The sequence below is a fragment of the Pipra filicauda genome, unplaced genomic scaffold, assembly GCF_003945595.2.
Source record: "Pipra filicauda isolate LSUMZ 115617 unplaced genomic scaffold, ASM394559v2 scaffold6_size6359152_pilon, whole genome shotgun sequence".
In the NCBI taxonomy this organism is placed as follows: domain Eukaryota; kingdom Metazoa; phylum Chordata; class Aves; order Passeriformes; family Pipridae; genus Pipra; species Pipra filicauda.
This window is the reverse complement of record NW_024104865.1, coordinates 3,932,963-3,947,410: the sequence shown is the minus strand read 5'-3', so window position 1 is coordinate 3,947,410 and position 14,448 is coordinate 3,932,963. Positions and strand designations below refer to the sequence as shown.

Here is a 14,448-nt window from a genome sequence, read left to right as displayed (position 1 = left end):
GTCAGCTATCTTTTAATTATGCCAGCCACAATGAAGAAAGAAAATTGTTTTGATGGGATACAGCAGCATATGCACAGAGAACAGGAGAGTTCCCCCCAAATACCTTTATTTTGTGGCTCTTCAGACTTGTTCTCTGCTTCCCTTTATTTCTTCTGTTTTCGCTGTGTTCGCACAAAGCATAGCCAGGCAGGTAGTTTTTGCCAGCCAAATACAATTCTTCACTTGGCAACCCACCAAAGTTTTTCACCTTTTCTGTGCCTTCTGTGGCTCAGCTCCTGACAGAGGCAAGTTTGTGAGCAGAGATTAATTAGCATCTTAGAACTTGCAGGTCTTTTGCAGGGAAACTTATCTGCCAAATATTCTGCTTGCTAAAACATACTAAAGAGGACACATCTGGAAATAGAAAGTTGAGAAAAAAGGCTTTGTATGTGAAAGTTAAAAGTGTTATTAAGAAAAATTAACTAACATAATGACTAAAATGCTTCCTTTTTATCCATAGATTAACCATCGAGCTAGAATTCCTACTTCTGTGCATGTACTCTGTGTAGAGTGGCCAACATAAACAGAACAGGAGACTTACTGTGGTAGGGATCACTAATGAATTATGTTTAATAAGATGAGTAGTCACCAAGCAAGTGATGATGACAATGTCTATGCACTAGTAATTTCTTGTATTAGGGAAACTACTAGAGCCCCAAATTCTCTCTTGCAGCTTAACTGTGCAGAGCTGCAGGTAGCCCTCATTCATCACATCAGACTTAAATACCTCTTAATTCCTACACCCCTGCATAAGCAACAATAAGTTGCTTATTCAGTAAAGGACTGCACATTGAAAAGTGCACAGAATTGAACGCAGGTCTTTTCATGCTTCCGCTATATTTTAACAACAAAATTGAGGTGGTTTGAGTGTAATCGTTGAGAAATTGAATGTGTTCTACTTTTTGCTCACAAACAATGTCTTATCCACCAGTTTCCTTATCTGTACTGCCAAACCCCTGCTCATAACCTGCAGTTGCTACCCAAGTCCTTAACCCAATGGAGAGGCTTTCAGTTATCAATTAAGTAGAGCAATGATACATTTTCCTTTAAATGGTTTACCACTCTACATGCATAGAAATTCTGTTCTCAAATGATCTCCTGAGGCTGATTAAATAAAGAAAGAAGGTAGTAATGAATAAAGTTTTTCCTATGATTTTTACTTTCTTGTAATCATTGTTTTGTTTACAGACCAGCAATGGCTTATAAATGAGAATAAACGTCTGGCTGCCCTTCAGCAGCAGCAGAGGGAGTTTGCAGTGCAAACAGAACCTACGCTGTATGCAGAGGCTGAGGTGCAGAGTAACACTGGGGTGGAAATCTGCCTTTCCCTGTTACAACAGAACAAGAAGAGACTGGTGCAGCTGGAGCTTTTGCGAAGATACTCCTTAAAAAAGGCTGAAAGAAACATAAGGCGGAAAAAGGTCAAATTCCAGCTGGAAAGAATAGTCAAGAAGCAGAAGTTACTGGAAGCCAAGCAAAACCTAGAGCAGCTGGAAGCTAGCTGCTGTCTCAGTGAAGAGTGTGTGAAACAATCCCAAGTCCTAAATGAAAATATTGCTGTATGGTCCTCTTTGGATCACCAATTGCAAAAGAGATGGAAGTCATTGGGTTTGAGTTCCTTGCAGCACAGGCAGCATTTGTTCTGTAACACACATCTGCCCCAGGTACCCAGGTAAGTTAACATCTGCCAGTTCCTCTGAGCTTTCAAAAGTAATGTAAATTCAAGGTATTTTCAGTGGCCACCTATAATCCCAAATGCCTTTCAATGTATTGAAACAATCCCAAAACCTGAAATATCAGTGAACCTACTATACTGTACATCCCACTGGAGCAGCTTGTCCTTTTCCATTGGGTTTGTACTGTGGATTCCCTACTTACGCCTTTAACACATCTTTCTCAATGTTTTTTACATTCCTCTCTCAAACCTTTCTGCACTTTTTACCTCTTTGGGAATGCTTTCCAGAACTGGCTTAACTCTTGTTATTGCTTTGCTCAGGCTGTTGGAAAATACTAATTTCTGCATCATTTTATCTTGATTCAGATCAAACTCTTCCTTCAGAATATTGGTATCTTTGGGGTGATTATGGATTGGGCTTTTACACTGGCCAGCCTTTCTCAAGCTAACTAAGGATCTCTATGCAATGCTAAAAAGTTGTGGTGCTAGAGTGTTTATCACAGCATGGTCCTTTGCTGTTTCTACAGCAAGAAATACTAAACTCTGCTAGGTGGATTTCTGTGACTTAGAACTATCCTTTATGTTTAATTAATGTTTGCAGCTATTTGAGCCTACAGAGACTCAATACCAAGCTATACCACATAGCATCGAGCTATTCCTTTGCATGCAGAGCATATTCAGGATAGCAAGGGGATTGTATAGCTACTGACAGAATTTAATTTTTTTTTTATTCCCTGCTAGAATTTGCTTTTGAAAGGCATTAAGATTGTTGCTTCGTGAATTGTTACTCTTAACTACAAGACATTACTGAGGTGGAAATGTTGTTAAATACATTATTCAAGCATGGATTGGATTTTATTTCTTCTTTATTTCCACAGCTGTTTGCTGAAGAGGGAGTCTCTCTCAAAGTTATCTACCTCACCAAATATTGATCAATACTGTGAAGGCAGTACAACGGGGAGGTTGTCACCAGTAGAATACCTTTACAGAAGTCGTGAAGACATTTCTGAGAGTGACGACCTAAATGATGACAAGGGGATCTCCTTTTCGGTGCAGAGGCAGCTAACTGAAAAACAAAAACCATCTTCACTTGGAAATAAAAAAGTAGCAGAAAAAGACTCTAATGATTCAGCTATCATGGCTTGTATCAATAAAAATTATCAAAAAATTGCGAAGTTGGATGACAATCCAGGGCAAGCTGGATCTCAAAACCAGAACTCTAAAGACTCCTCTCCTGATCTTTTTAAGGAGAAAGATGAGCCTAAAACCTTTATTACAGGGACAAGAATGACAAAATCAAAGGTGCTAGGAGATTTAAGTCAGCCTGCAAGTAGCAATCTAGCACAAAATAGAGCTCAGGTATCCAATAAAAAGATTAGAATGGATATCAATGGAAAAGGCCACAGGTCTTCTCCAGAAAACTTTCCTAAACAAATGAAGAAAATTGTGTATGGAAACCCATCGGTGCATCTAAACCAAACTGTCATGAGCTGGAGGACAGAGCCAAATTCAACCTTGCCAAGTCATGAGAAATCACCAGTGGAACAGAAAGAATTTCTGATGGCAGCCACATCAGTAGGAAATCTCACTAAGGTGAACTCACAGGCACCACTCTCTTATGTTGAAAAAAAGTGGCACAGTGCTGAGAAGCTAAGTGCTGGAGTGTCCAAAACAGCCACAGATGTGCTGGGGAACTGGCAAGAGGATGATGAAAATGAGATTTCTGATACTGACAGTTCCTATTCTGTAGATTCTCTCTCCTGCACTTATGCAAAAGCTTTCCCAGAGAAACTGAAACAAGAAGATTTTGACAGAAATAAATGTCCTGCCAACCCAGAAGATTCTGAGAGTGATGACAGTCAAATGTCACAAGACTCTCTGGTAGAAAAGGAAAATAAAGCAAAAAAGCAAAATGCAAGCCAATTTCACAAGTTAAAGATCCATCATGAGCCAACTAAGCTTTACAAAAGCAAAACTGAGCACCATATTTCATCTTTTGTGACATCATATGCATCTCGTAGGAACCTGGAAAAGGCTGAAAGAAGCTTTTCTCTGGATAGTTTAGCTGATGGAGAAGAGATGGCAGCAGAAGATCTGGTAGAAGAATCCAAATCGGATTCATCTGATGAAGTGCCAACAGAGATTTTCTGGAAGTTACAAACTCCTAGATTAGCAGCTATACAGATTGAGGAAGACCACGAGTCCAAGACCTGCAACAGAGATACAGAAGGAACAAGTTACGATCTGAAGCTGAGCAGTTCCTTTTATTTGGACACTAAGCCACAGCCTGCTTTCAGTAATGCTTGCAAGCAGTTGCTGAAGGGGACAAAAGTCTCCTTTGTAGAACAAGAAAGGTGTCTTGATAAAAGACTGTATTATGCAAGTGAAAATCCTTTGCTTACTAATGATGCTTGGCCTTCCTGTGACACAAAGGTTGACATCAGCAGCCCCAGAATAACAGAACCTTCTTCCCATGAAAACTTGGAATTTCAGAAAGCTCATCTGTGTTCTTTGAGCAAACCAGACCTTTGGCTGAAGAAAGATGATCTAAAGCAGTCAGCTGCTGAAGTTTCTTTTGTTTCTGGCTCTAAGCAGATTCACAGCATTACTCACTTATCACATCGTGTAAATGAAATAAACTCAGTTTTCTCCTCTGACACATTGGAAGTACCTTTACCTGAAACAACAACTGCAAGCAGAGTTTCTGAGAGTGGATCATTAAATAACATTCTTAAGGAATGGACAAACTCTAACAAAAATTCATCCTTGGAATCTCAAAATGTTATGTCCTCATTTGTTAGCTCAGTAGGACCAAGTTCTTCTTTCGTTCCTACTTCAGCAAAACATGATTATTTTAAACATTCAAGGTCATGTCATCCTGAACAAGAACAACTGGATGAATTATCTACTTACAGGTCTACCACTGAATGTACACAAACATTCAGCTGCTTGGAAAGCAGCTCCACTGCAGACTGCTTGTCACTGGTATCTAGGAAAGAGGAGGATTCTCTCCCCACAACTCATCCAGAGCTGCCAAAAGATCACACTCTGCAAAAAACACCTTTTGTCTCCGTGTTGCCTGTGCAAACTGTGGAGCAGAGGAATGTCTGTTTAGATGCAGATTTAGAAGATGATTTCTTGAGAACTTTTTCAAAAGATGAGCTTGACAATGACTATAATAACTTGATGGCAAAATCAAGTGTGACAGATTCAGGCAGGGGAAGTGCATCTGTCAGTGCATCTGCTGCTGAATCTTCTATGGGACTTGCTCATAATATGACCTCAACACAGACATCTGCAGTAAAACACATCCAATTTGGAAACCATGGGCAGCTTTTACCACTACAAAAAATACCAACACGTTGTGATGAAGGTTTCTTTCTCAGTGACTTAGCAAATAAGAACTGCTCTCTAGTAAGCAACTCTGAGTTTCAGACACTGGCTGGACACGGAGCAGAATCAACTGTTACAGAATGTCTCCTCAGGTCTGGGGAGAGTAATTTGGAAACAATGCAAGAAACGGATTATGAACAAATATCTGCAGAAGACATAACAACAGAGACAGATTTTTCCTCACAGGAGACAACATATCGATGTCACCCTTTAGCTGTTGCTGCCGGTGCAAGTTACAGCCAATCTGCAACACCAGTAGAGATGTCTGAAAAAGAGATAATCTGTATGGAAACAAGCACAGATAGTTTGGCAGAGGTTGTGCCAGAGGTGCCTTCATTCATAGGTCACAAAGAATACGAATCCAAGGATGAAGACTTGTCTTCTCTGAATCATTATGAATTCAAACACAAACCTGTTTCAAAGGATTACTCCCACGAGTGTGCTCTAGCAGACAGTCAGGCAAGTTGCTTATCCCAGCAAATTTCAGAAAAGTCTACATTATGCACTGATAATATAAGAGAAGAAAGCAGTGAAAGCAAAAAACATAATGCCTTGAATTCTCAGGCTGTAGTTCAGAAAGAATTTTCATCCAAATACGAAAACTTAGTGGTAAATGAAGTAAATTATTTCATAGTGAATGTAAATGGGAAAGACAGTAAGTCCTTTCCTGCTGCTATTTGTGAGACTACAAATGATTTTCTCCCAGAATCTAATTCAAGCGTATTTTACAAAACTTCAACGAAAGCTAGTCTTTTTCAAAGTGCATCTGAGACTGAAAATTATGATAAACTATTGGAGCAAGTCACAATGGTGAAAGGAGATTGTAATGCTACATGTAGTCTTACTGTGGAAGTCAATGCCACAGAAAGTTGTTCTGACGTATGTTCTGGCTGCTTTTGCACAACATGCTCTTCAAAATCAACCGGGCAGAAAAACAGTACACATAAGACAACCGACGTTTCTGTGGAATTTGATGCCGCCATTCTCTTGGAAACAGAAACACAGAACAAATCTTTACTGGAATCAAGAAAAGAGAAAGAAGCCTTTTTTGAAAATGATTGCCCAGAGGACATCTTTCTTGTTGAGGATGATGTAAATTCAGAGTTGGGAAGGGTATTTGAATGCAACACAAATGCATCAGCTACCATTTCTCAAGAGGAGAGTTCATATATAAATAAAGAATCCAAATTTTTAAGAAACTTGGAAACTGATCCAGAAGAAACCATAGCTCCTTATCAGAATACAGAGGAAAACAGTGATGCAGAAATAATTAACCAATTAACCAGTAGTGCAATCAACTTAGAAAAAAATATATTGGAAATTAAACCCAGACAAATTGAAAGTTTACCTGACAATCCAGAAGCCAAAGTCCAAAGTGTAACTGAAGACAGCAGTGGAAAGGATTTTAAAGACATTAGTGTATCTCAGAATCCAAAGAAACCTACTAATATTGTAGCTTGTGAAGTTCAATGTGAGTTTAATACAAATCTGTGCCTGATGCATGAAGAAGTGGACAAAGATGAACTGCAGGAAGCCAGCACTGAGGTAGAACATACTCAGGAATCAAAAGCACTCCTGCATTCTGGCAGCCAACTTGAACCAAACAGCCTTTGCCAAAGAGAAAAAAGTGAGAAAACAGAAATAGGTATTTATTCACCAGAGTTTTCTGTTGCTCCCAAAACCACTCCTTCAGCTGCGTGTTCCCACACAACAGATATTGCTCAGAATATTTCAGGGTTCCTTGATACTTGCGAGGGGCTTGTACAGACAAATAGAACAACAGAAAATGTAGCTGCAGCTGTACTAATCACAAGGAGGCAAGCAAATATTTTAGAAAAACTTGAAAATGAAGAACAAATAAGTTCTAACAATTCAATTGAGTATTGTGTACCAAACTGTTTGCCCCAGGAAGACAAAGTTAATGAATGTGAAATGACTGGGAGTGAAAAAGAAATTACTGTGACATACACCAAGGAGCTGGTTATTACAAGGCAAGAAGACATATGCACAGATGAAAATGTTTTATTTACTGAACAGTTTCCAGCTTTGCATCAGGTATATTGTGACAGAGATGACAAAGAGGAAAGTTTAAATCAGTTTAAGATCCCTGAAAGATACCTGACAGCTTCAGAACTAGAACAGAATATACTGTTAGAGAATGATTCAAGATACCATGATCCTACTGAAATGAGCGAAGATGGTGACTCAGCAGACTCTGTTACAGGAGTAACATATCCTGAGACAGGAAATGTAGTTGATTCATGTGAATATTCAGTTGATGATAGTGCTGGTAACAACCAATATAGAATTGAACAAAAATCTACAAGTCTCGACAGACATATGTATAGGAGTTGTGCTATGCGATCTCCTGAGCACAGCACTTCAGAAAACTTGAATGTAGGTATTGTTAGAAAAAGACCTGATATTTGTGAACTGGATCCAGTAGGCTCTAGAGTTGAGGAGGAGAAAGTGCTTTTGGTGAAGCTAGTACAAATGGCCAAATCAGACAAACAAAAGCAGATGTTTGTAGAAAACACAGAGGAGGTAGAACTGATCTTTTTACAAAACCCAGATGAACTATTCCCTGAAAACAAAGATAGCTACCAAAAGACACATGATGACAGTAGATTAAATGAAATCTTAAGAGAAAGCCAGTGGGTTTCTACCAGCTTTTCTAGAAAGAACGAAGACATCAGCAAGCAACAAAATCCATCAGCAACACTGATGTCTACAGCAAAAACCCAAGAACTTCAAGACTCCCCATGCCAGTCTGTAAATCACTTTTTATATCTTGGAGGAAGTGATGATTCCCATCTTGTTCAGGATGTTCCCACTGCATCAAAAGGACATGCAAAATCATCTAGCAGCAGTCTTGGAACTGGAGCTGTTCTGCCTTACTATGAAACATTAATGGAGAGTGAAGTCGGTGTCCATACATCTGTTACAGGCAACAAAATGGGAGAAGACAAACATCTTCCAGATAAAATGCAAAGTAAGAGTGTAGCTTTTTCACAAATCATGACCACACAGGAGAGGCAGGAGGAAGAATCGTTTGTAGTTAAAAATGCACCTGATTATGCCATATCTGCACAACATGTCAATGAGAGCAGCTCTTTCACTTCCTACAGTGCAGGTGGTCCTGAGCCTGAAACTGTTGTACTTCAGCAAACAGCCAAAGGAAACTCATTTTCTTTGGAAATATTAGATTCTTCTGAAGATATTATTCGGGATGTTAACAATGCTCATGAAGAACACAGTATGGATTTAATGATTAATAAACTATTAAATGACTGTCTTAATTCCAGGGAAGATACAGCTCAGGAGGAAAAGGATACCATTGTGCCTGATTCACTGCTCTTGGATAAATCAAACCTGCTTTCTTCTTCAGAGAAAGAAGTGATGGAAGACATAGGGATGGGGAAAATGCATTCTTTACTAGAAATCTCTACACCAAAAATCTTTCACAATATTAATACAACTCGGGTAGTACTTCAGTCTAGGAGTTCATCACTGCATGATGAGAAGGAGAAATTTTTAAACACAAGCTATCCTACAGCAAACAGTAGAACTGAAAATGCCAAGTTTCCTGGTGTAGCTGGATATCAGCACGAGCCTGGAAAAAATCAGGAGCATGAGACTTCTGAAGAGTGCTGCATAGACCAATCAGACAATGCTGTTTCTGAGAATGCTTCAGCCCTTTCAGAGGGCCTGAACAAGTCTCCAAGGGAAAATTCACATTATAGTAAAGAGTTTCTAAATTATAATAGGAGCTTGGGTGCTACTGAACATTCTCCTGGTCTTCCGAATTGTCCAGCATCATCTGCAGGTAGTTTGATTGCCAGCAATGGAGACAAAACTGAAAATGATGCTATTCTCTCTGAAGAAACAAAATACTTTGAAAGTGAATCAACTGATTTAAATGTATTTGTAACTTCTCCTGGTGTTTCTCAAAAAGGAGATGAAAAGGAAAATAATTCTGCAGTGGCAGAGGTCACATATGCTCAGAATAATAAACTCCCTGAAAAAGTGGAAACAAATCAAAAGGAGAAAATTATTCAAGGTTATTTCCAGAATTGCAATGACATAAAAGAAAATAAAGTTCACGAGTACTCAGAACACAGCAGTAACACTAATGGTGTGACCATATCAGAATCGGGCTTGCTTGCTTTCCAGAGCCAAGGGCAGACTGGCAGTAATGAATCAAAGTCTCTTTCATCCTACTCAGCAGAAGAAACTCCAACTGATACACCATTTCAAAGCTCCAAGAACTTCAGTGCTTTTAACACATCTTGTTTACTTGAGGACTCAAAATCTCTAATATTTAGTCAGCTTGAGGACTCACTTCAGGATACTTTTTTGACTGAGAAAGTGACCTCCAGTTCTGCAGACATGTGCTCTGTGAAAGAAGATCTTCCCCGAGCATTTGCAAGTGTCAATCACCCATCCTCAGGGGCATTTTCAGAATCTTCTTTAACTGCAGATATAGGCCATGGTGAAACTGGCACGTGTGATATTCCACATTTAAATATATTGAAACATTCTCCATTTGCTGTTTTTCAAATACAAGACACTCAGTCTGATAAGGCTGTTGTATTCGATGAGCCAGTATGTGCTTCAAGAAGTATTTTACTTTCTCTTGCAAAAGAAAATAGGCATTGTCCAGTGTCAGACACAGAGTGTAGTTCATGTAAATATTCCGCTGTGGATGTGGAACCTGTGTATGGAAGTAATCGTAAAAAAATTGACAATGATACAAAAGTTGATCAACATCACTGGGATAAGGTTCTACCACAAGAAGCTTGCACAGAACACACTGAAAAAATATTAAGTGATAATCCTCTTTTATTACCATCGTTACCTTTTTGGGATACTGAAAGGGCAGTTCTTGTTAAGGAGGGACAAATGAGAAATACACTTAACAGAAACGAGGAAGAATTGCATTCAAATACTGAGGCTGAACATCTTGCAGTAAAGACAGAGCAAACAAAAACATTAAGTAGAGAACCTGCTGAAAAGCAAACTACTGTATCCTCAAATTCTTCAAATGAATTAATAGGCTCAAAAGTTACAGCGTTTGAAAATCTGTATCCAGGAGATGTTGAAGTGGATCCTGAATACGCCTGCAGTTCAGTTAGTCCAGCATATCCCATACACAGCAGAAGCACTGATCCCAGGCACCTGTATCACACTGTCTTGGGATTTGAAAGAAACCCTGCAGATCTGCAAGATAATTGTCAGTATGTGCCTACAGGTGAACAGACAGAACACGTACCAAACAGAACAAATCCAGGGAGTAGAAAAGAGATTTTACTTTGCAAAAGTAATACAGATTCAAGTGTTGATAGCCCTGCTGATGATGCTGATGTAGACAATTGTTCAACAACTGGAGACACCATAACGAGGAATAAAACTGCAAAATCAGAAAGACCAAAGTTTTCTGTAATAAGTAATGAAACTACCTCCATAAAATTTTTGCCAGAAAACCATGATTTGCCTCCTCAAGAATCTAAATTGGTGCAATTTAGGAGCAAAAGATCATATTCTACTACACAGAATACAAAGAGCTGTAAACAAAGTGAACACAGACCTTATTTACAAAGTCACAGAGTATCAGCCCCAGCTATTGCTGTTTTCTCTGATACAGAATATACTTTGGAAGCTTCATCTAAGGCAGATCCTTTGTTATATTCTGCATCTAAATCACTACAAGATTTAAATATGAGTGTAGAGCCTCCATCACCAACTGAAGATGATCTTTATGGAATTGAAAGATTTTCAAAGCAGGAATCAAAGAACTTTCTAAAGGTTAAATTTAAACCCAGATTTCAGCAAAGAATGGCACAAACTAAGAAGTTTGCAAACTGTGATCCCAAAAATTTACAAAACTTTGCAGGAAGAAGCCAAAGCAGCCAGTCTTTAAAAGACTGCACTACTCAATCTCCATCATGCTTACTGCCCACAGCTCACAGTTCTGTGGGTGCAGAAGTAAATGTCCATTCAAAGCGTAGTTCTGTAGCTCAGTGTAGTGAAGGGAAAGGTGAAGAAGGTGGATACCAGCCAGATTTAATTTTGCAAGACAATAAAGATGTAATCCACTTTAGTTCAAGTGATATCAACCCATATATTCACTCATGGCAACAGGATGGATCATGCAAGATTGGCTGGAAACAGTATGTTTTTGGAAGTGCAAGTGATGTCTCTTGCAATCAAATTCCTTTAAATATGGAAAATCATAAAGTTATAAGATGTTCCAGTGCAGACAATGGATTGAATTCTCAAAATTCTCCTTTTCATTCTCATCTAAGTTCATATGCTACAGCAAAAGTTTTATCAAGCACTTTAAGTAGCATTGAAGGTCTTCAAGGATGGGACAGTGTCAGACAAGACTTTCAATCTGCATATTCGAGTGACAGTACCAAGCAGTATAGCAACATATCCAGTGAAACACTGGGAAGTAATTCAGAAAATAACACTGCTGAATTTGAGAATCCTTCTGCACAACCTGGTAACTCTTCAATGCAGGTTGATGAAATTGTACTATTATATCCTTCTGAGACTGAAAGGCCTTCTAAAAAAATACCAGGGATTACATGTGAGCAGGGAACACAGACAGCAACTACAGGAAGGTATAAAAGGCAGAGAAGACATCAGAGAAGCTATACAGATGTTTCTGCAAAAAAGGAGGAAAGAAACAGAAATTTATTTCTTCAACCTTCTTGGACAAGCATGCAGAACCTGTCCATGCATCTGTCACAGCTTCTGCAGAACACTTCTGAGTTGTTGGGAAACCTCTCCCAACAGAGTATTATAGATAATGAGCAGAATGCCACAATCAACCAAAGAGGAACTGAAGATGCTGTAAAGGCTACTAGATCAGATAGCTGCACTCAGACTACAGCAGATATAGGCACTCAAACTGAGATTTTGGAAGAACCTCAAAGTAAACATGAAGAAAAACAAGTGGAGGCAAAAATGGAAAATGAATTGAGGGCAGCTCAGGCAGTAAACAATTGTAAAGAAATTGGTGCAGATACAGTAGGAAAGATTACCAAAAGGAAAGAGGAAGTGCTCTCTCTTGAAGAAAGAACGAAAGAACAAACGGGGATGAAAAGTCTGGGCAATCCTGAGTTCCATGACAGTCTTGACAGCATTTTGGAAGACTCCTTTATGCATCTGCCTCTTTTACCCAGAACCTCCGCTCCTATCTTACATTTTCAAAAACCATTGTTTAATGCAAAGCAGAAGGATACTTTTGCTAGTGCCAGAGTTTCATCTCTCACATCATCTTTGCCAAGCTCAGGGCAAGATGATTCTTCGTGCACTGTAGTTAGCAGCCCTACTAATAGCACCTCTTACTCTCCAACATCTTACACTCAAGATAAAAGAAGTGTCAATGAAACAGAGGCTCCAGCAGAAAGAAAATTTTGTTACAAAAATACCCTGCTAGTAGATAGGGCCTCTTCCCCTATTCTTACTCTTAGCGCTAGTCCCAACAGCCAGACTGCTTTTAGCAAGTCTGTCTGCCCTACTAAGGAACGTCTTGGATATTCCAGTGTTGCTTCAAGTCCCCTTCACAACCAGAGAAAGCAGAGGGCAGGTCCACAGTCCAGCATGCACCCTCACGTAGACAATTTTTCACAGACAGAAACAGAGAGTGATTCAAGCGCTTCTAGAGAACATAAGGGCATAAGAAAGAAATCCGGAAGTTTCTCAGGTAAGAAAGCAACCAATGAGCTTTTAGGACAGGATGATTCAAAAGACTTGGAGCAACAGCATAGACTGATGGTTGACACCCACACTACCATTTGCGCAAAGCGGCTGTATCACTCTAGCAGTATGTTGGAGGTGTCGGGCCACAGTGAAGTTGTAACAGGTGATGTCAGAGACCACGGTTCACTGGCACATTCACTTCGTTGTATGTATGTTACAAGGGGAGGAAGAGGTTCTTCAGCTGGAATCGGACATGAAAAGTACATTGAGAATTCTGATACTGCTTTGATTCATAATTACTCATCTCCAAATGCTGATCTATTTTTTAATCAAAAAATTAGTACCACTTGTTCAAGTAAGACAAATGCTGGCACATCCTCAGAACCTGTGGTAGAAGCGTCTTCTCTACAATTTCATGATTTCTTCTGGAGGAATGAAAACAGCTGCCCTCCCGCACTCTCTGATGTGAGTGATGTGCAAACTTCCTTCCGAGACGACAATACAGGTTTTGTCACTGAAAGTGAATGTGACACTGAAATTCCTCTCAACAAAAATAGTACTTTTGCAAAGCCATACAGGCCTCGGAGCTACAGTCTTCGTGACTTACCCATACACAATAAATTTAGCAACTGGTGTGGTGTTAAGGGCAGCCCTCCCCCATCGTTACTCAGCTTGAGTGGCAGTGTGACTGATTTACAAAGTCAGGCAGAAAAGATGACTAGAAGCACACAACCAACAGAAATGGAAGGGAAATCCCAGCTTTATGACAGCAGGAGCAGAGAGATTGAGAGACTTCAGAGAGAGCGTGCCCAGATCATGTCTGGCATTCACCTGGATCTGCATCAGCACCCCCTCACAGTGGAACTGACCGAAGCAAAACTCAATTATGGCATTGGGGAAACAGATGCCCTGCTGAGGGTCCTTCAGAGTGGAAATGCAGATGATACAGTGGCAATTCCAGTGAAGCAGCAACTTTATGAAAGGTAAACTTCTTAAAGTAGTGTTGTATTAAGTATTTTGAATCCACTTCATGCAACTTAAATAGCATTTAGTAATGAGCACTTAATCACTTAGACTGAGTGAAGTATATGTGAAGAGATATAGTATTAAGCTTATTTTATAAACCTTTAATGCATTTAAGAAAAAATTTTGGGGTTACTTCAAGAAAACAGGGAAAAGCATAAGATTAGGTGTAATTCGAAACTCGTGTCACTCCACTCTTAAAATTTCTAGTAGCTGTAAACGTTTTCATGTGTACCTGGTGATCATGGGAATATATTTCATTGATTTATTGCAATGTAAAATAATTGATACATCCTATTTATGGGGATATCTCATTCATTCTTCTGTGAATAAATGCTGCGGTATGAATAAACCAGATAAATTTTAAACCCCCATAAATATGCAAAATAAATCATTTAAATCAAGATCCTTGATTCTTGCGATTGATTACAGAATTCAGTTTAGGAAACGGTTGCAACAAAAAATTTACCAGCTTCCACATTAATCTCCATCCTCAATTTGTCTCTCAGCCATTACCAACAGTAACCAAGACCCTCTCGTGCATTTTCTGCTGTTAGAAAAGCAGTTTTAGAATTTCTGCATCATCTGTCAGCATGTGGACAAAGGAG

General features: G+C 39.3%; 1 protein-coding gene across 1 annotated transcript in view; it reads left to right on the top strand.

The window, feature by feature from the left end:
• STARD9 (StAR related lipid transfer domain containing 9) overlaps nt 1–14,448 on the top strand; it is a 101,479-nt gene that overhangs the window by 78,271 nt on the left and 8,760 nt on the right. The window contains exons 23-24 of the mRNA XM_027748572.2: nt 1,228–1,711; nt 2,593–13,800. Of these exons, the coding sequence (XP_027604373.2) occupies nt 1,228–1,711; nt 2,593–13,800 (11,692 nt within the window). The remainder of the gene's footprint in view (nt 1–1,227; nt 1,712–2,592; nt 13,801–14,448) is intronic.